Consider the following 20,887-nt stretch of genomic DNA (forward strand, 5'->3'; position numbering starts at 1 on the left):
TGCTTTTGGAGTCTTCTTTTAAAAGTTGCTTCCTATCTTCAGGGCATGAAAACTTTCTTCTGAATATTCTTTTGATATTTTACCTCTGATATTGAGGTCTTTAATCCCATATACACCTCAAATTCCCATGTACATTTTACTCTGTGTTCTCTTATTTTTGTCAAGATCATATTATTTTTATTACTTTGTCTTTGTGTTATGTCTACAAATTCCCCCTTGTGGAATTTTTTTTTTTTTTTTGGCTTATAGTTATTTTTAAAATAATAAGATTTTAGAGTAACTTTAAGCTCCTTAAAAAAATTTATCTGGAGTTCTTATTGAGGTTGCATTAGATTTATAGATTAGGGAAAATGGACATTTTCAATGTTATTCTCATCTGTGAGCATTTTTTTTTAAAGACATTTTTTATGTATTTTTATTCTTCATAAGTGTTGTACTTTTTTGTTGAGTAATTGTGTTTCTTAAGCTATTGTGGTATCTTATTTTATATTTTCTAATTGAGTATAAAGGAGCATTGATTTTCCTTCCTAATATGTCAATATTTGGAAAATTTCAAACTTACAGTTTAAAAATATTTTTTTATGGTGACACTTAAATATCCACCCCTACATTCTACAATTAACATTTTACTGTACTTGCTTTATTACCTATTTATCCCTTCAGCCATCTACCAATTTATCTTATATTTTATTCATTTAAAGTAAAATGTAGACATTAATACACTTCTCCCGGCAAAGATTTAAGCATGCATATATTTACTGGATTTTAGTATTTGTTTACAGTATTTTTTCTTTTGAGGTAAAGTTGGAATACAATAAAATGTATAAATCTTGAACGCATATGTTTGTGCAAATTTAAACCCATATTAAGATACAGAACATTACTGTTACCTCAGAAAGTTCTCTTGCCCAGCTGGTGTGGCTCATCGGTTGAGCGTCAACCTATGCACCAAGAGGTCGCTGGCTCGATTCCCGTTCAGGGCACATGCCCAGATTGTGGGCCAAATCCCCAGTAGGGGGCATTCAGGAGGTGGCCAATCGATGTTCTCTCATTGATGTTTCTCTCTCTCTCTTTCCCTCTCCCTTCTTCTTCTTCTAAAACCAATAAAGAAAAAAAATTTAAAAAAGAAATTTCTTTTAATTTCCCTTACAAGGCCCAACCCTCACACCGTCCCCACACAAAAAGTGATCAAGAGAGATAGATGTAAGAGGAAAATAAAACACTGAATTAATAAAGGGGAGAAGCATGACTAGAGACAAAATGGAGATTTTTTTATTTTTAATATTTTTTCTTTATTGATTTTAGAGAGAGAGTAAGGGAGAGGGAGAGAGAGATAGAAGTATCAATGAGAGAGAACATTGATTGGCTGCCTCCTGCATGCCCCCCACTGGGGATTGGGCCCACAACCTGGGCATGTGCCCTGAGTGGGAATCGAACCTGTGACCTCTTGGTGCATGGGTCGATGCTCAACCACTGAGCCACACCGGCTAGGCCAAAATGGAGATTTTATAAGGGGGAAAAGATATAAACAATTATAGGTTAATACATGGTAAAGTGCTGCTATTGCTTCTCTCTTTTAATTCAGAAAATTAATGAAATATTTTGTTTTATCTTCCTTCATAGCTTTCTATAATGGTTTTCAAACACTGAAGGGATCTTACATTGAACATAATGACTTCCTAGACCTTTCAGTGAATAGTTTAGGACAGGAGGGAAAGAAGGGGGAGTGTGTGTGTGTATTTGAAATAGGCAGTATTTATTTCTGTGGGTTATATAATTAATGACTGCTTAACCATAAAGTGGTTGTAAATATGAAATTTAGAGGACTTTAGGATTTTTAAAGACTTTATTTGGACTGCTTCATGTTTTTTAGCTTTTTCCTGAAACCGAGTACCTCTGGTGACAGTTTACAAAGTGGCGGCATTCTGTTGGCAAGTGAACCTTTGGAGCACAAACCTGTATCCAATTCAGCAGAACCTGACTTGATCAACTTGATGGATTTCCCAAAACATAATCAGACCATAACTGAAGAAACAAGCTCTGCAGTTGAATCAAGGTACCATAGGGTACAGAGAACTTCTCATAATAAATTAGATATTCTTTTTTTTTTTTTTTTTTTCATCCTCACCCGAGGACATTTTTCCATTTTTTGTTCAGGTAGAGAGGGAGGGAGAGAGAGGAACAGAGAGAGAGAGAGAAACATCGATGTGAAAGGAACACATCGAGTGGCTGCCACCCGCACAACCGACCAGGGCCGGGGACAAACTGCAACCGAAGTACGCACCCTTAGCGGGAACCGAACCCAGGTCTCTTAGGACCGCAGGCCGACACTCTAACCGCTGAGCCAAACCGGCCAGGGCTAAATTAGATATTCTTGTAAAAATTTCATCTTTAAAGATAACCTTACTCATGTAGGCATAAGTTCTGGCATTTAAAATATTTAATCTTAACTGTTTATTACCATGTATTTAAAAAAAATTTTTTTTAAATCCTTACCTGAGGATATTTTTCCATTTATCTTCAGATAGAGTTGGGGGGGGAGGGGGTGAGAGAAAGATCAATGTGAGAGAAACACATTGACTGATCGCCTTCCACATGACCCCGACCAGTGCCAGGGACTGAACTGCAACCGAGGTACGTGCCCTTGACTGGAATTGAACCCGCAACTCTTGGGTCTTCCCGCCAGGGCTATTGTTTAAATATTTAACAAATGAATATGATGATTAACTATTTTTTAAACTATGTTTAATGTTTTATAGTGTTTTGTACAAAATGAACTTCTCAACTAGTAAAAAGATTCCCCTTTAGTGTAGTCATTGTCAGTTTCCAGACATACTCTCTTTACTATTTTTTTAAATCCTCACCTGAGGATATTTTTCCATTTATCTTCAGATAGAGCGGGAGGAAGGAGGAGAGAGGGAGAGACAGAGAGAGAAACATTGACATGAGAGAGACACATAGATTGCTTGCCTCCTGCATTAACCCGACCAGGGCCAGGGACCTAATTGCAACTGAGGTACATGCTTTTTTTTTTTGTTACAGATGTTTCTCCTTTTTCCTCCATTGACACTCTCCTGCCCTTCCCTCCCCGCCCCGTCTCCAGCTTTGTTGTTCATGTCCATTGGTTATACGTACATGTACATGCTTTTGACTGGAATTGAACCTGAGACTCTTTGGTCCACGGGCCAGTGCTCTAACTGCTGAACCAAACCGGCCAGGGCAAACTCTTAAATGTTCATTGAATCAAACATTTGTATGTTAAGCATTATTGTATGCTAAGCATTATATTAAACACTAAAAATAAAAAAGTAAGTTCTGATCTCTATCCTTAGGTAGATCATGACCTGATAGAGAGTAAATACTTGTCAATGAATCTACGTTACTTATTTGCTTGCAATACAGTTCTAGGTGATTTGGTTTAATAATGATGAAATACTATTTGAATAAAGCAACTGAATGGGCACTTCATCTTTTAAAATGAAACCTGTTATCTGCCATACATCCTCTTCCCACTCTTCACCAGAGTCGTTCACTCTATCCTGTTCTTCTGACCAGTTTTACAGAAATGCCTGAAGAAAATTTTATTCTTATAAGGCAATACTGACTCCTCTCAGATATATTCAGTAGACTCAAAATTAATTGTAGAAAATACTTTAGCTCTATAGATTTAGATTGTTTTACAGAACCAGTATTTCTTCTTCATTTTTTAAAGTGATGAAATAAAGAATGCCAGTGGAGATGTTCAGTCCATGAAAATTTCACCTGTGCCTAATAGTTTATCAAAGCGGAATGTATCTTTGACTCGAAGTCACAGTGTTGGAGGTCCATTGCAAAATATTGACTTTTCCCAGCGACCATTTCATGGCATTTCAACAGTTAGTCTTCCAAACAGTCTGCAGGAAGTTGTGGTACGTAACAACATTGTAATTATACTGTATGTTCATGTAAGTACTTACTAGAATAGTACACAATTCTTCTGTAGAAGATTTATTTAAATGACATGAAAAATCATTAAGAATTTTTCATAAACAGACTTAAGAATGTTTTAAAATTTCAAATATGTACAAAAGTAAACAGAAGAGTAACATAAATGAGTCCCTTTGATCCATTTTAGATTCAGTAATTTTAAAAAATGTTTTTATTGATATATTCTTTTAGAGAGAGGGGAAGGAAGAGAGAGACAAAAACATTGATGTGAGAGAGACACATCGATAGGCTGCCTCCTGCAAGCCCCACTGGGGATGAAGCTCAAAACCCGGGCATGTGTCCCAACCGGGAATCCAGCTGGGACCTCTCAGTCCATGGGACGACACTCAGTCCACTCAATCTAGCCAAGCTAGATTTTTAACTTATGGTCATTCTTCTTTCATGTATACCTTCATGCACTTCATTACAGGTTATTTTGAAGGAAATTTCAAACATCATATATTTCATTTTTAAATATTTTAGTATATATCTCTAAAAGATTGGGACTCTTTTAAAAATACAATGCCAATATCAGACTAAAAATAATAAATAATATCAAATTATTCAGTTTTTTTTCAAATTTCTAATTGTCTCAGAAATGTCAAGTATGTCTGTTTTGTAGTTCGAGGAGTCAGGATCAAAGAAGGCCCATGCATTGCAATTGGTTGATCTGTTTTTAGCCTGTTTTAGTCTGTAGACTTCCTTTTTCCTCTTGCAATTTATTTGTTGATTACAACTCTATAAATTTGTCATTGTATTTAGAGTTTGGTCATATTTATGTTTTTTTGTTGTTCGTTTAGTTTTTTATTTCATTTATTTATTTTTTTTGAATCCTTACCTGAGGAAATTTTTTCCATTAATTTTTTTAGAAAGAGTGGATGGCTGGAGGGCAGGGTGGTGGGCATGGATGTGAGAGAGACACACTGATTAGTTGCCTCCCATATATGCCCTGACCGGGGCCAAGGATCGAACCCACGACCCTTTGGTGTACAGGCTGATGCTCCAACTACTGAGCAACACCGGCAAGGGCTGTTTTTTTGTTTGTTTGTTTGTTTGTTTTTATAAGACAGCTTTATCACTGGCAGTATGTTCCTCCATTGGAGACATGAACTATCTTTGTGATGTTAGTAGCTATTAATATCTCATTGCCTAGGTCAAATTATCATTTGGAGCTTATAAAACGATGATAATCTAATTCTGTTATCTTTATTATATGGAGTATATCTACAAAGAGAAACTTCCTCCAGGTCTTTTGTTTGGTTTTCTAAAGCAATTTATGTTGGAAAGGCAGGGAAAATATTTGCTTTTCCCTCCCTTTTATTTAGCAATTTTCAGAATAACAAGTTGAGTTCCTAGCATTCTCCAAGGTGATCAGTTAATTTGGGGGGAATAGTGTATCATTATGAAAAACTGATTTTCAACATTTGTGTTTACATCCATTGCTGTCATTATCCTACATTATCCTACAAAGGCTCAACTCTAGTAGCCTTTAAAAAAATTTTTTTTAAGTGTTCTTGCTTTCTTATGTAACAGGATGCTTCACGCTCACGTTATATTATTTCCTTCGGCAGACTTAGACTCAGCCATTTCTCTAAGAAACACTGGTTCCTTTGAAAAGGAAATGGTATTTGGATACCTCAGACTGGGTACTAGTAATAAGTACTCCTAGTTGGTTGTAAACATTTTATTCTGATTATATTATGTACAACTTAAAAAGTCTAGGTTGTTTCTTTTTTGCATTTATTATTTTGTTTGATTTCTAAAACTGCTCTTTAACTACTTTACTTTTTGTTGCAATCAACTGTAAAAAGGATTTAGGTATAAATTTAAAAGGAGCCGAAGAATATTAACACACAAAATTGCCCCATCCCTTTAGAGTTGTAGGAGGAAGATAAAGTCATACATATTTTTTAGTATTATCATTATTAAACATTTGAAATGCAAACATTTATTAATTTTTTTAGAGGCAAGGCAAAATCAATTACACACAGACCATTACTGTTATCAACTTGATAGAAAAACTCCAACATGTTTAAAATAGGTTCTTTATATGGATTATTCATTTTAACTGGAAGATAATTATGTTTAAGGTTTTTTGTTTTTAGGTTTTCATTAGGGTGTTCTGCATGTAGCAGTGGCCCTGAAATAACTGATTTTGAAATAGATAGAGAAGCATAATCTAATTGAGAAGTACTCTTAAACATACAGAATTCAATAGGTAATATTCACATCTTTTTGTATTTTTTTTAAGGATCCTTTAGGAAAAAGACCCAATCCTCCCCCTCTTTCTGTGCCCTACTTGAGTCCTCTAGTGCTTCGTAAAGAACTCGAATCTTTGCTAGAAAATGAAGGTGATCATGTGATTCACACATCCTCTTTCATCAATCAACATCCGATCATTTTCTGGAACCTAGTATGGTATTTCAGACGTTTGGACCTTCCTAGTAACTTGCCAGGACTTATCCTTACATCTGAACATTGTAATGGAGGTATACAGGTAGGGTTTCAACTTCTATAGTTACATTACATTGGTGTTGGTTAGGATGAAGCTTAACTTAAAGTAACAGAAAGTGTATAACAATAGTGGCTTAACAAGATATAGGTTATTTCTCTACTTAAAAGTTTGGATAGGTGGTCCAGGGATGGTGCTGTTAAGAGACCTGAGATGCTTCTGTCTTTTTGCTCAGCTGTATATGACCCTCATTTCCAAGTTCTACCCAAGAATGGCTGCCTCTACTTCTAAGCTATCACATCCACATTCCAGTTAACATTAAGGAGGAAAATGGATGGAAAAGAGTATGTCTTTCCTTCTTTAGGGAATGTTCCTGGAGTTGCACATAATATTTCCATATGTATTCACTTGTCATTATCTTAGTTATATGGTCATTTCTAGTTGCAAGGGTGGCTAGAAAAGGTAGGTTTTATTCTGAATTATCATATTCCCAGCTGAAATTCTCACAACAACCTTATTGTAAAAGACCCAGATTCTGTACATCTGAAACCAATACGAAATACAATTGAAAGTAGAAAAAAGACTTATATAATCCATATTTTTCAGATTATATAATTAAAAATTAGAGAAAGTAAGTAATTTTTGCAAGGTCACATACCTAGTACGTGATGGGGAGCCAAGATCCCACTCTGGCTGTACTGACTCTAAAGCTCCTACTCACTTGTGCTGCCCTCCCTGATCTACTGGAGAGTGAGCTCCCAGAGTTCCTTCATTTTATGATACTGAATACTGAGGGGCACCCATACCCCAAACATACACCAGGGGCACAACACAACCTTAAAAGTATTACAAACTATTATGACCCATTTATCTTAAGTAGTACTCAGTACAGTGAGATAGTAGAAACTATTGCACTTACTTTTACCTTAAAATTTGTTGTAATGGCAGTTAATCTTTCATGTAGCCACTATGCTAGTTACCATTGTAATTCCAGCCCTTGAAATTTAGAATGAGAAACCTACATTTCAAAAAATAATAAAAACATAAAATTTCAGTTCTAAATAAAAATTGTTGCACAGAATTTTAGGTTCAGAGTTTTTAAAGAACTCATTTGTTTTATATAATCAAGCTTTGCTAGGTTCCCTGGTAATTTTTATGGTTGAGGTACTAATACTTTTTATTGATCTTTTTTAGCTTCCTCTATCATCTCTGTCCCAGGATAGCAAACTTGTGTACATTCAGCTGTTATGGGATAATATCAACCTTCATCAGGACCCAGGAGAACCTCTATATGTCTCATGGAGGAATTTTAGTAAGTAAAATAGAATTAAAGACATAAAAGACTCAAACTGGAAGCAACCCAAATATCTATCTACAGGTGAATGAATAAGCAAATCATGGATCAGGCTATCCATACAGGACAGTACTATTTAGTGATAGACAAGAATGGACTACTGGGAATGGGGGGGCTAGAATTAATGTGAAGAGAGAAACAAGTTCTTTTGTGTTATTTTAAATTATTGTATTTGTTTTCAGTATCTCTCCAACATTCTATTTTGATTCAAATTGATTTGCTATTGTATTGAACCATTTAACTACTGTATTGACCCATTTAACTAGGTCCCCACGTGAGTTAAAGAATATTATTTTGTGATTTTTTCTGTCAAATACCAATTTGTTAGATATTTGGAGACTAAATTCTGTATAGTGGGAAGAGTAACTTTGGATGTGTTGGAATATGATTGTAATTTCAGTTATATGGATACTAGTCTCAAAGATTCTAGCTCATTTTTACTCTTTCATATTTAGAATGTATTTTTCTACATTCTAAAGGGGTTTAAAGGGTTATCATCCAGTTCAGAAGCCCTGAGTCAATTAGCAACCACAGGCAACCGAATAGGTGAGTGAGCAAATGATATCAACAGGAAGTTCGTGGAAGAAACATGAAATGGCTTATACAAACTGTATTAATTTGCTAGGGCTACCTTAATGGAATACTACAGACTGAGTGGCTTAAATAACAGACATTACTTCACAGTTCTGGAGACTGGAAGATCCAGATCAGGTGTTGCAGTTTGGGTTTCTCCTGAGGCCTCTCTTGGCGTGCAGACAGCCTTTTCCCTGTGCACCTACATCTCTCCCTGGTGTCCTGTTCTTGTAAGTCACCAGTTATATTGGATTAGGGCTCCACCTTTCTGACCTCATTTAAAGACCCTACCCTGTTTCCAAATGTAGTCACATTGGGGGTTAGAGCTTTAACATATAAATTTAGTGGGAGGAGGAAGAGGACATAATTCAGTCCATAACACAAATATGAAAAAATGCTCAATCTCATTATTATTTAGTGAAATATAACTTTTTTTTTATCCTCACTCTACATTTTTTTCCATTTTTAGTTCAGATAGAGTGGGAGGGAGAGAGAGAGAGAAACATCGACGTGAAAGAGACATCGAGTGGCTGCCACCCACGCACGACCAACCAGGGCCGGGGACAAATGGCAACTGAGGTACACGCCCTTAGCGGGAACCGAACCCGGGTCTCTCTGGACCACAGGCCGATGCTCTAACCGCTGAGCAAAACCAGCCAGGGCTGAAATAATAATTTTAAGAAGGAAAAATATAAACTTAGATACATCAAGATGCAAAAAATTTTAATGATAACCCCAATATTGTCGAGGATATGGAGGAAAAGAATACTTGGATGTACTGCTAGAAGTATAAAGTGACATACAGTTCTGGAGAACAATATGGCAACCATTATCTCTATTTAATCTGTGGATACCCTTTAACTCAGTAAACACTGTAAAACAACTGTCTTCTACAGAAATACAGTGTATGAAGCTCTCTGTACAATGGTGTTTACTGCAAGATTGTTTATAATGATTAAAAACTTTAAGTAAATACCTAACGGGAGACTTGTGAAAAATCCACGCTATAAAATGTTGACAGCCAAGAAAAAGAACGAGAGGCCTTTGTATATGGGTGTATGAAAGGACGTATGCCCACTGTACGTTCAGTGATAAAAAGGCGGGTTGCAGAACAGTATTTGATCTCCCCTTTTCGTAGAAAATAAATTGAAAAAATATACATATGTGTTTTTAATATATACATAGGAAAAGGTGTAAAATCATATATTCCAGGCTATTAATAGTGGCTACTCAAAAGAGAAAGGGAAAAGTTTACTGTTTTTTATAGTTTTATACGTTTCAACAATCTTTCAAGGGGGGGGTGGGTGCCAATGGGGTAAAAAGGTAAAATATCTGTAACAAAAAAATAAATAAAACTTCATTAAAAAAAAATAAATAAATAAATAAATAAACAAAAAAAAACAAAACAATCTTTCACTACTTTGTAATTTTTTAAACTTAAAACTGGGAGAAAAAAAATCCAGTGTTTTCCTTTGAAATATGCCAGTCACAAAATTATGGTTAAATATAAGTTTTTCTTGTCTTTTTGTTTTTAGTTCCAATTCTGAATGGTTTTTAGGCAGGAGCAGAGTAACTTTGAAATTTATGCTAGTCCAGCCGGTGTGGCTCAGTGGTTGAGCATTGACCCATGCATTAAGAGGTCGCTGGTTCGATTCCTGGCCAGGACACATGCCCAGGTTGTGGGCCTGATCCCCAGTTGGGGTCATGCAGGAGGTGACCAATTGATGTTCTCTCTCATCGATGTTTCTCTCTCTCCCTCTCACTTCCTCTCTCTCTAAAAAATCAGTAAAGGAAAAAAAAATTTTATGGTTGAAAATAATAGAATTTGAGATGCCATTTCTTTAGCTGTTGTCCTGTATCTCTTGTGTTTACTGAAAGGGCCATGTATGTAAAGTGATCCCCATATGCTGAAGGAGCCAAGAGGCCATAATATAATTCAGACAAGTCCAGCTTGATTTAATAGGGAATTTACTTACATAAAGCAGTCCTGGGCACAGCAGACAGAAAAGGAATCCCCGTACTGTTCATTCCCAGACCACCAGTTTTACATCCCCCTAAGACGTGGACCTACCTTCTGAAAGGAATGGCAGGGGTGATTGAGGGGAACGAAGCAGATACTGGGGCTCTGATGCCATGTCGAGTTAGTTAAAAGATTGGTAAACACTGAGGGCACCTACCCTGGAAGAAGGGCTAAGTGGTGGAGGAAGGATTAATGATAGTTTGTGATTAACTCAAGCCTTTGTGCCCATTCCAGAGTCTATGGGGTGAGGGGAGGGTACAGGTTCAGGCAGATTAGTTCTAGAATGGAGTTGGCTTAAGATGAATTTAGATCTGTCGGCACATCATGAAATAAACAAGTGATTCAAAATGTTCTCTAATGTTTGGTGGGATGAAATGTAGAGCTCTCATGAATGGCCTTGTTTCTTTACTTAATTAGCTGCTTTATATGCAGAAGAATTGGCATATAAATAAGATTAAAAGACGTAAGGATTAAGTGAGCGATGACTTCTGGAACGGCAGTGTGAGGAGCTCCGCCACCTACTCAGTAAAACAATTATAATTGGTGAAAATTATTAAAGGGAAAAAAGCCTAAGGCTATAGAGCAAATGAACATTCATTCATTCATTCAAGAAAGTATACTAAATTCCATTAAATATTTGTGTTTCTATGGCACTTGAGTTAGAACTTGTTCCCCTTCAGTCCCAGTCAGGGTCTCAGCATCTCCCTGGAAAAGAAGCTTCCAGCCATCCTCATTCTCTCAGCTCTGTTACCACAGAGGTGAAATTCCGGGGAAGGTAGAGGCTTATTTCCTCCACCCAGCCTCCATTCATTGGGCAGCCATTCTACCCCAGTTTTGGCAAGCCAAGGGTGCTGGGGTCCCAGTTGTTCTTACTGCATCTTGCTTATAGGGCAGAAGTTTTATGCTAAGAGGCAAACTGAAAAGACAGAGGCTATTGCTCCCACCCAGCACCCTGTTCACAAAGCAGGAGTGTCATTCCAAGAGAAGGGCCACTGTTCTGAGCCTGAGCAGTGGCTGAGATTTTGCCCAGGAAGAGAGGTAGGCCACAAGAACAGACAGCTCTAAAATTCTCTCCAAAGGAAATGGAACACAGTATGGAGAATTTCAAGCCTGAGAACACTCTTGGAAACTGGAGATTTAGGTGAGAAAGTTAGTATTACCCTGATACAAAGACCCTAGACATCCTCCATAAGAAAGGAAAACTAAAAATCTTTATCACTTATGAATATGGACATAAAAATTCTCAACAAAATGCTAGCAAGCCAAATCCAACAATACAAAGGATTGTACAACCATAACCAAATACAGTTTATCCCAAGCATGATATGTTGGTTCAACATTTGAAAATCAATTAATTTAATAAACCGTATCAATATAATACAGGACAAAATCTACATGATCACCTAATAGGCATAGCTAAAGCATTTGATAAAATCCGTCACACTTTGTTAAAAACACTCCAGCTAGAGAAATAGGGAGGAACTTCCTCAATTTGATTATGAGCATCTATGAAAATCCACCGTTTTCTTAATGGTGAAAGATAATACTTAGTCCCCTAAGTACAGGAATAAGACAGGGATGTTGTTTTTATCATTTCTGTTCAACATTGTACTGGAGGTTCTTGCTAGAGCAATCAGACAAGAAAATAAAAGGCATCTAAATTGTAAAAGAATAACTAAAACGATCTTTATTTGCATATTATATGATCTTAATATAGAAAATCTTAAGGAATATATACATAAAACATGGTAATAAGTTCAGCAGAGTTGCAGGGTACAATAATATACAGAAAGCAACTGTATTTCTATACACTTTCAATAAATAATCGAAAAATAATTCAATTTATAATAGCATTAAAAACAATAAAATTCAGGAGGCTGGGTGAAAAAGGTGAAGAAAAACAATAACTCACAGACACAGACAACAGTATGGTGATTCCCAGAGGGAAAGGGGGATGGGGAGAGGTAGAAGGGGACATAGGGGGCATAAATGGTGATGGAAAGAGACTTGACTTGGGATGATGAACAAACAATAAAATATACAGATGATGTATTATAGAATTGTGTACCTGAAACCTATATAATTTTATTAACCAATGGCACCTCAATAAATTCAATAAAAAAGGATAAAATGTACAGGAATAAATTTGCTAAAAGAAGTACAAAACTTATACTTTAAAGACTAAAATCATTGTTGAAAGAAATTAAAGAAGACCTAAATAAATGGAAAGAAATACCATGTTCAGAAGAGTTAATATTGTTAGGCTGACAGTACTTCCAAATTGAGCTACAGATTCAGCAAAATCCCTATCAGAATTCCTGGTGGCCTTTTTTCAGAAATTTACAAGCCTTATCCTAAAAATCATTTGTATATTCAAGGGACCCAGAATAGCCCAACAGTCTTGACAATGAAGAACAAATTGGTAGGACTCATACTTATCAATTTGAAAATTTAGTACAAAGCTACAGTAATAAAGTGGAATACTGCATAGGGATAGACAGTCTAGGTCAGTGCAATAGAATTGCGTTTCCAGAAATAAGCCCTTAATGTATAGTTAGTTGCCTTTCAACAAGAGTTCCAGAACTGGGACAAATGGTGTTGGGACAAAGGGAGCAACATGCAAAAAAAAAAAAAAAAAAAAGTTGGATTGCTTCCTCAAATATACATAAAAATGAACTCAAAATGGATCATAGACCTAAATGTAAGAACTAAAACTTTAGCACACTTAGAAGAAAACATAGGAGTAAGTCTTCATGGCCTTGTGTAGGGCAAGGTTTTCTTTAGCTACACCACAACCAAAAACACAAACAGCAAAGACAAACAAATGGAAAATAGATAGACTTCATCAAAGTGAAAAACTGCTGAAAAACCATCCCAAAAGTGAAATGTCAGCTAGAGAATAGAATAGGGAAGATATTAGCAAGTAATATATCTTAAGAGAATATATAAAGAACTCTACAACTCAGTAATAAAAGACAAATAACTCTTTTTTAAAAAATGGACAGAGGATCTGTCTTAGTCCATTTGGGCTACTGTAACAAAATACAGACTGGGTAGCTTATTTAAAAAAACAACAACAACAGTTTATTTCTAACAGTTCTGGAGGCTAGAAGTCTAAGATCAGAAGGGTGTTAGCATGGTCAGTTAAGAGCCCTCTTCCAGATTGCAGACTTCTCATTATATCCTCACATGGCAGAAGGGGTAAGGGATCTCTTTGATGCGTTTTTAAAAGGGGCACTAATCCATTCATGAAGATTCTGTTCTCATGACTTTATTACTTCCCAGAGGCCTTACCTCCTAATAACATCACATTGGGCATTAGGTTTTCAACATTCCAATTTGGGGAATACACATTCAGACCTGATAATAGTAGGATCTGATAATTCTCTAAAGAAGATGGCCAAAAGCAAATGAAAAGATGCTCAATATCACTAGATGTCAGGGACATGCAAATAAACACTGCAAAGAGACACCACTTCACACTCACTATATTGACTGTAATCAAAAGGATAGATATTAATAAGTGTTGGTGAGGATATAAAAAATTGAAACCTTTATATACTGCTTATTAGAATAAAAAATAGTGTAGCTGCTGTGGGAAACAGTTTCACAGTTCCTCAAAATAGTAAACAGTTACCATATGACACAGCAGTTGTTCTTAGGTATATACCCAAACGAAAACATACATCCACATTATATACACTGTTCTTAGCAGCATTTTTCTTAATAGCCAAACACTGGAAAAAACCTAAATGTCTATCAGCTGATGAATAGATAAAGTTTGGTATATCCATACAATGAAATATTATTTGGCAATAACAAGTACTGAATAGTCATACATGCTACAGCATGGATGAAATTAAAAATATTACAGAAGCCAGTCACAGAAGAGCACAGAAAGTATGATTGATACCATTTATATAAAATATCTAGAATAGGCAAACCTGTAGACAGAAAGTTGTGGTTACCTAGGGCTGAGGGGTTGGGAAGATAGAGGAGGTAAAAAGGTAGGTGGTTTCTTTTGGTGGTAACAAAAATGTATTAAAGTTGATTGTGATGGTTGCTCAACTCCCAGAATATATTAAAAACCACTATTTTGTACAGTTTAAAGGAGTGAATTAAATGATTTGGGAGTTTATATCTCAGTAATGGTGTTATTTTTTAAATTGATTTAAAGGAGGGACAGAGAAGTTATATATTTGGGTTAGACACTAAAATCACAACATAGCATGAAAATCAAATCTGTTCTAAGGAAACATTTAGCAGGTATAAGAGCTGGGATCAAAACCTGTAGGAGCCAGTACTTTCTCTTATATTGTAACAGAGAATTTTGCTATTTATTTGATTGAACACAAACGAAGTATTACTAGTTGCCTTTATTAAGGCAACTGTGCTTTATTAAGGGGCTGTACTGTATGAAAAATACAGCTTACTTTATGACATGCATTTAGGATGAGGCTGGACTGGGATTATTGGATACATATTCCAATCTCAACTGTGACTATAAATAAAATTATATGGCTCCTGGAATTACTTGCAGTATTCAAGTTTTCCTTTTTTCTGAGCCAAGTACACTGTGTTGAGTTTGTATATTTTTTTATGTTAGTATGATTCAATTCCAGCATACCACTGAAGCACTTTTGAAATCTATATAAATGTTTATTCTTCATAATTCTAGAATTAGCTTTTATCAATTAGGATTATATTCTGCTATATTTAATAGAAAATAATAGAAACTTAAGCACTTAAAGATTATTCTCTCAAAGAAATTTTGAAGTAGACACTCCAGGACTGATAGGAAATTGCTCTGTCATCAGGGACCCAGGCTCCTTCTGTTGTGTCTGCTTTTCCATTAGTAAAGTTTGCTTGTGGCCACAAGATGTCCGCCAGAGTACACAGCTGTCACAACCCAGCCCCAAACAGGAAGCCCTAAGTTCAGGGAAAGGATAAAGGGACAGGTCTTCTATCTGAAGAAAGTGGGAAAAATATGTTTTAGCCAGTTCCATTGCCGCATAACTTTACTAGTGAGGGAGAAGTGATGTTGAAGAGAAAACTAGAAAATGCTACAATCTGGAGAAAAACTTCTTTAATTAGAGTGGATAAATATATTCTTTTATTTGTTTTTTTATTAGATTCTGAAAAGAAATTGTCTCTCCTGTCAGAGGAACAACAAGCAACAAGCACTTTAGTAGAAACCATCAGGCAGAGTATTCAACATAATGATGTTCTTAAACCCATCAACCTGCTTTCACAGCAAATGAAGCCAGACAAGAAAAGACAAAGGTAAGAATTCAGTATTTGCCACTCAATTATTTTAAACTATCTCTAGTTGTGAAAGAAACACATATTCACTGTAGAACACCTGATTATTTTAAAAAGTGCTACCAAAATGTATATATTCATACTTGAGCACAAGTTAAATGTCTGTTGGGCAGGGGAAGTAGATTAAATTTAGGAGGTAATTCATTTCAAAAGTGTATTGAATCTTCAGGAAACATTAACGCCATTCACTGGAAACCCTCTGAATTTGTTAACATTGATGTTACACATATGTTCTACTTGTTCAGGCCTTGTCATACCCACACATCTTTCCTTTACTTGAGGGACGTAAAAAAATGGGTTTAGGAGTAGAAACAATTTTGGAGCTCTCTTGATTCTCTTCTGTCGTCTACTAATGTGCTTGGAAGCAGTACTCGTCCTAGTGTCAGCATATGTGAATTTGCAGTGGCAGCTTCAGAAAAGCTTAGTGCTATGTAATTGATAATGAAAATGGGTGGATCCTCTTGTTGAGGTAGAGATGACCTTTTCGCAGTCTAAAGAGCACCTAGTTTCAAGCATATCTGTAGTATATGGGCAGGGAAGGAATATTAGAAATGACTTGTTATGGCTTCTGAAGCATCTAAAGAAAAGCTACGTGGAGCATTATCAGAGTCAGCATTATTCTCTAATTTTTTGTTCTATGTAAATACTCAAACCATTTTATTTCTTATGTTTTATTTTATTTTTTAAAAATCCTCACCCGAGAATATTTTCCATTTATCTTGAGAGAGAGAGAGAGAGAGAGAGACATCGACTGGTTGTTACCCGCATGACCCTGACCAGAGCTGGGGACCAAACTGCAACTGAGGTATGTGCCCTTGACCAGAATCGAACCCTCGACTCTTTGGTCCATGGGCTGACGCTGTAACCATGGAGCCGGAGCCAAACTAGCCATGGCTTAAGTTGTTTATTTTTAACAACTGAGCCATGAAGCTTATTTTTAAAGTTGCATTTGTGACATTTTTATGTTTACAAGCCAAATAAAGATGATTTATCTTTTATTGTTGGATTAGATAGTAAAGAGACCACACCACCTTCCACACTGAGAGAAGACTCTGCTTTTGTAAATTTTAATTAGAAGTTAGAACAGTTATATTGTTTAAAAATTAGAAGTTAAAATAAACCATTTTTAATTATCTTGTTGTGAAGCTTTACGCCCATTAACTTTTTTTGTAATGTTTTTCACTGATTTTAGAGAGAGAGGAAGGGAGAGGAAAAGAGAGAGATACATCAACTGGGGATACAGCCCGAAACCTCACATGTGCCTTGACCAGGAATTGAACCAGCAACCTCTTGGTGCATGGACCAATGCTCAACCACTGAGTCACACTTGTTAGGCAGTGCCCATTAACTCTTAACTTTTTAATTTGAAATAGGTATTTGCAGGAAGTAGTTGCAAAAATAGAATTCAGTGTACCCTTCCCCCAGCTTCCCCCAAAGGTGACAATCTCATATAACTGTAGTACATATCAAAACCAGGACATTGACATAGGTACATTACTGTTAACTAGACCACAAAACTTAATCATTTTTACCACTTAAAAACGCCCTCATGTGTCCTGGCCGATTTGGCTCAGCAGTTAGAGCGTTGGCCTGCGGACCAGAGTTGCGGATTCGATTCTCTTCAAGGGCATGTACCTTGGTTGCAGTTCGGTTCCTGGCATGGATGTCCCCTGCCCCCCTCACTATCTGAAGATAAATGGAAAAAATATCCTCGGGTGAGGATCTAAAAAAACAAAAACACCTTCACATGTTTATTTTAATACTCTGCCTATGAACTTTAAAAATATTTGTTTTATAGGAGTTTATATAGAGAAATCCTCTTCTTATCATTGGTGTCTCTTGGAAGAGAGAATATTGATATTGGTAAGTTGGTTAATTTGGGATTACCTTCTATTTTCTTAGATTTTATTTTCTCAGGTAATTTTAAAAATTGTATGTGGTATGGGGCAAATACTCCACTTGCCTTTAGAAAGATTTCTACTTCTGAATATGCAGTATGTGTGTGTGTGTGTGTGTGTGTGTATATAAAACAATATGATTTGACTACCTTTTTTTTTAAGTTCCAGGTCTTTTTAAGTATTGAAAGTATTATAGATGTCTTCCCCTTATTCCCATTGACTACTATTTCTAAGTGCATGACTTGTTTAACAAATTCCAATGGCATTTTTAAAATTGTCTTTCAGAGGCTTTTGATAATGAATATGGACTTGCATACAATAATCTGTCTTCAGAAATCCTTGAAAAGTTGCAGAAAATTGATGTTCCACCAAGTGTCAGTGTGGAATGGTGCAGGAAGTGTTTTGGAGCACCTCTCATTTAAAATACGTTTCTGACACACAGTGCTGGGGGTGGGTAGATTATCTGGAAACATTCAAGGTTTGTTCCAAATGTTAAGAATGGGTGAAAACTGAAATGATGTAACTGTTGGGACTATATATAATGAAATGTAATTCATACTGGATCATTTCACAGCGAAAAAGTTCCATTAAAATGCTGCAGATTTATTAATGCTGAAAATTTGCAACTTCTGAATGGTTTATCTGCCCCTGCTGAAAACTGTTTGGGTTCCGCAATATTTGTAGTCATTTGCTGAGGAACTGTCTTCATCCTTGGCATTTTGTTTATATTTGAAGCCAATTGAGTTTGGTGAATGACAAATTGATGGAAACTTGCCTAATCCCAATACAGATGAAATATCTCAATTGTAAGAGCAACTCTTTGTGTATGTGTGTATATATGTGTGGCTGTGTAGGTAATGTGTACATACAGCCATATTTATTGAAATTTATAGATTGCATGTTGTAGTTTTCTGAAAAGGGTCTATTAAATTACTACTAAACTCATCTGTAGTCATTCATCGCCAAGTTACCTGAAAGTCTAATGACAACTGCCTTGCCTCTGACTTCAAATTTAATATATAACTTCACTCTTCATATTTTATATTATCTTCCTTAATTGATTGTATCTTAAATATATCCGGTTACTTCCTTCCATCTACTTCCCAAAACCGTGATAATATGCAACAACTTTGAAATGGGAATAAATGAGCCAGTCAATTTAAATGAAATTAAATTGGCTTCATAATTCACAAAATTGGAACATGTTTAAAATGCTTGTATATATTGTCTTTGGACCTGAAATTGTTCAGGTTGCTATTGGTCACTTTTAAAAACCTGTGGGATAAACTTGCACTGTGGTTTTATTCTTGTATAATATATATAGATTTGTACGCTTATTTGTGCATTTGTAAATACTGTTTTTTAGGATGATCAATTAAGTCTTAATATTTTAAAGCTATTGAGCTTGTTGCCAGTAGATTTAATAAAATCATGACCTCACATGCCTGACAATTATGCCTTTTGTTAAAAATTCCCTTTAGGAACAGTAAGATTGCCTTAACTGCAGTTTAAAATGCCAGTGGTTGTGTGTTTTATAGTAATTATATGACTAAATCAGTGGATACAAAAAAACATTTACTGGTAGTTAACAGCACCAACCTCCCTTCCACCAGCTGTAATCTTTTACATAGTTGTACCAGTCTTTCACCATCTAAGGGTTAATCTGATCTATGCAGAATTCTAGTTTCAATTTATCGTGAAAGTACTTGTCTGAAATTATGTATAATTCTCATTACCTTAAAAATGGATTTTTTGCACTATCTCAGAGTATATATTTTTGCAACTTAAGAATTGGTACTAGTTTTAATAATTAACATTTAGTGCCCCAACAGAAAGTTTGTAATTACTCCTGCATGTAAAAAGACGGAGGTTAAATAAAAGGAAAAAATCTTGTTTGCCTCCTAAAGTGTATACAATTAATTTGAACCTTTGTAATCTTTAGAATTCCAGTATTGTCTGTTTTTCCATTTCTTCTCTGTAACCTTATACAAAATTATTTCCCACGAAAAAAAACAAACCTGTAATGAAGATCTCCTTACACATTTACAAATATGACTATATTGTATCTAATTTTAAATTTTCTAATAACTTTAAATAATAGCCATTATATATTGGAAACCTGAGCCTGCTGCAGTCATTTAAAAATAGAAGCTGATTTGTGTTAAAATCACTTAAATCCCTTTTCTAGCACCTGCCACAGAAAGGGTGCCACTAAAAACGTGTATATCCCCTCAAAAAAACCCATCATATGTCACTCGATCTGTATGACATAGAAATTGAAATGTCTAGAATGAGGTGTAGCACGGTATTCAATATGCAGTCTTTCAAATCAGATTATTCTCTAAAACCATATACTGTTTTTAGATTTGATAGTCTAATTTAACTTCAGCATTTTAAGTCGATTACGGCATCCTGCATGATTAATGAGCAGCAATTTCCCATTAACTTAGGGATAATTACTCTTCTACTTCATTTTTGGTTCATAAACACTTATAACAGTCTAGGCATAGGCAAGCCTTATCAGTCTGCTTTAGGGGAGTAAAATCAGAAAGAAGTGTGGTTTATGGTTTGTATATTAGGGTCAACCACATGTATACTGGTTAATATAGAATTCTGGGCTATACAGACTTGCCTTTTGGCTTTAAGTTACCCCCTCTGACTATATGTCCTTTTTGGTGCATCTTTTAAAATGCAGTGTTTTCCATTTTAAGCTCAAGTTTGACTTATACAGTACATTGTCAATTGCCTATTAAGACTGTTCATGTTATGTAACCAATACCATGTCTTAAGAGCAATGAGGATCTCTTACTGTTGTGTAAGAAATCTTCCTTCTGGCCACATATGGGAACTTATCTGTGTTTAAAGTATTTGAAAATTTTACTCACCCATGTTTAAAATGTATTTCAGCAAATAAGGAGCCCCTTTTCTTCACCCTTGACTAATGTGCCTTCTTTTTAAGACCTTGCAAATGACCAGAGATCAGATGTGGCACATTAGAAAAAGCATACTACTTTCTCTCTGTGCATCCTTTATTGATGCAACATAGTCAACTCCCTAGAGTGTGAAATAGAACAAAAGCATGAATGACAATTCACTGGAGTTGAAAAGCTTTCTGTTAATGTAAATTTGCACTGGTTTTTAAAGCTTTGTGAACTTTTGCAAAATGGTATCCATTAACTAAGTTATCTTTATCACATATGACAAATGTCCATCTTCACAAGGACACTTTTCATGTATTGTGCATAGATGTTTAAGAAAAACTGTATTCCTCAAAATAAAGCATATAGAAGATTAATAGTTCT

The 20,887-nt window shown here is 35.6% G+C and overlaps 1 protein-coding gene across 4 annotated transcripts in view; it reads left to right on the plus strand.

Moving 5' to 3' along the window:
- The window catches only part of DENND4C (DENN domain containing 4C), a 131,402-nt gene extending 110,522 nt beyond the window's left edge, over positions 1-20,880 (plus strand). For all 4 annotated transcript variants that reach the window (XM_036260970.1, XM_036260968.1, XM_036260971.1 and 1 more), the window contains 7 exons: positions 1,874-2,056; positions 3,713-3,908; positions 6,218-6,463; positions 7,613-7,730; positions 15,498-15,648; positions 17,486-17,550; positions 17,871-20,880. In XM_036260970.1, the coding sequence (XP_036116863.1) occupies positions 1,874-2,056; positions 3,713-3,908; positions 6,218-6,463; positions 7,613-7,730; positions 15,498-15,648; positions 17,486-17,550; positions 17,871-18,007 (1,096 nt within the window). In that variant the 3' untranslated portion in view covers positions 18,008-20,880. The remainder of the gene's footprint in view (positions 1-1,873; positions 2,057-3,712; positions 3,909-6,217; positions 6,464-7,612; positions 7,731-15,497; positions 15,649-17,485; positions 17,551-17,870) is intronic.
- Positions 20,881-20,887: the final 7 nt, after the last annotated feature.

This window comes from Molossus molossus, unplaced genomic scaffold (genome assembly GCF_014108415.1).
Source record: "Molossus molossus isolate mMolMol1 unplaced genomic scaffold, mMolMol1.p scaffold_m16_p_14, whole genome shotgun sequence".
NCBI lineage: Eukaryota > Metazoa > Chordata > Mammalia > Chiroptera > Molossidae > Molossus > Molossus molossus.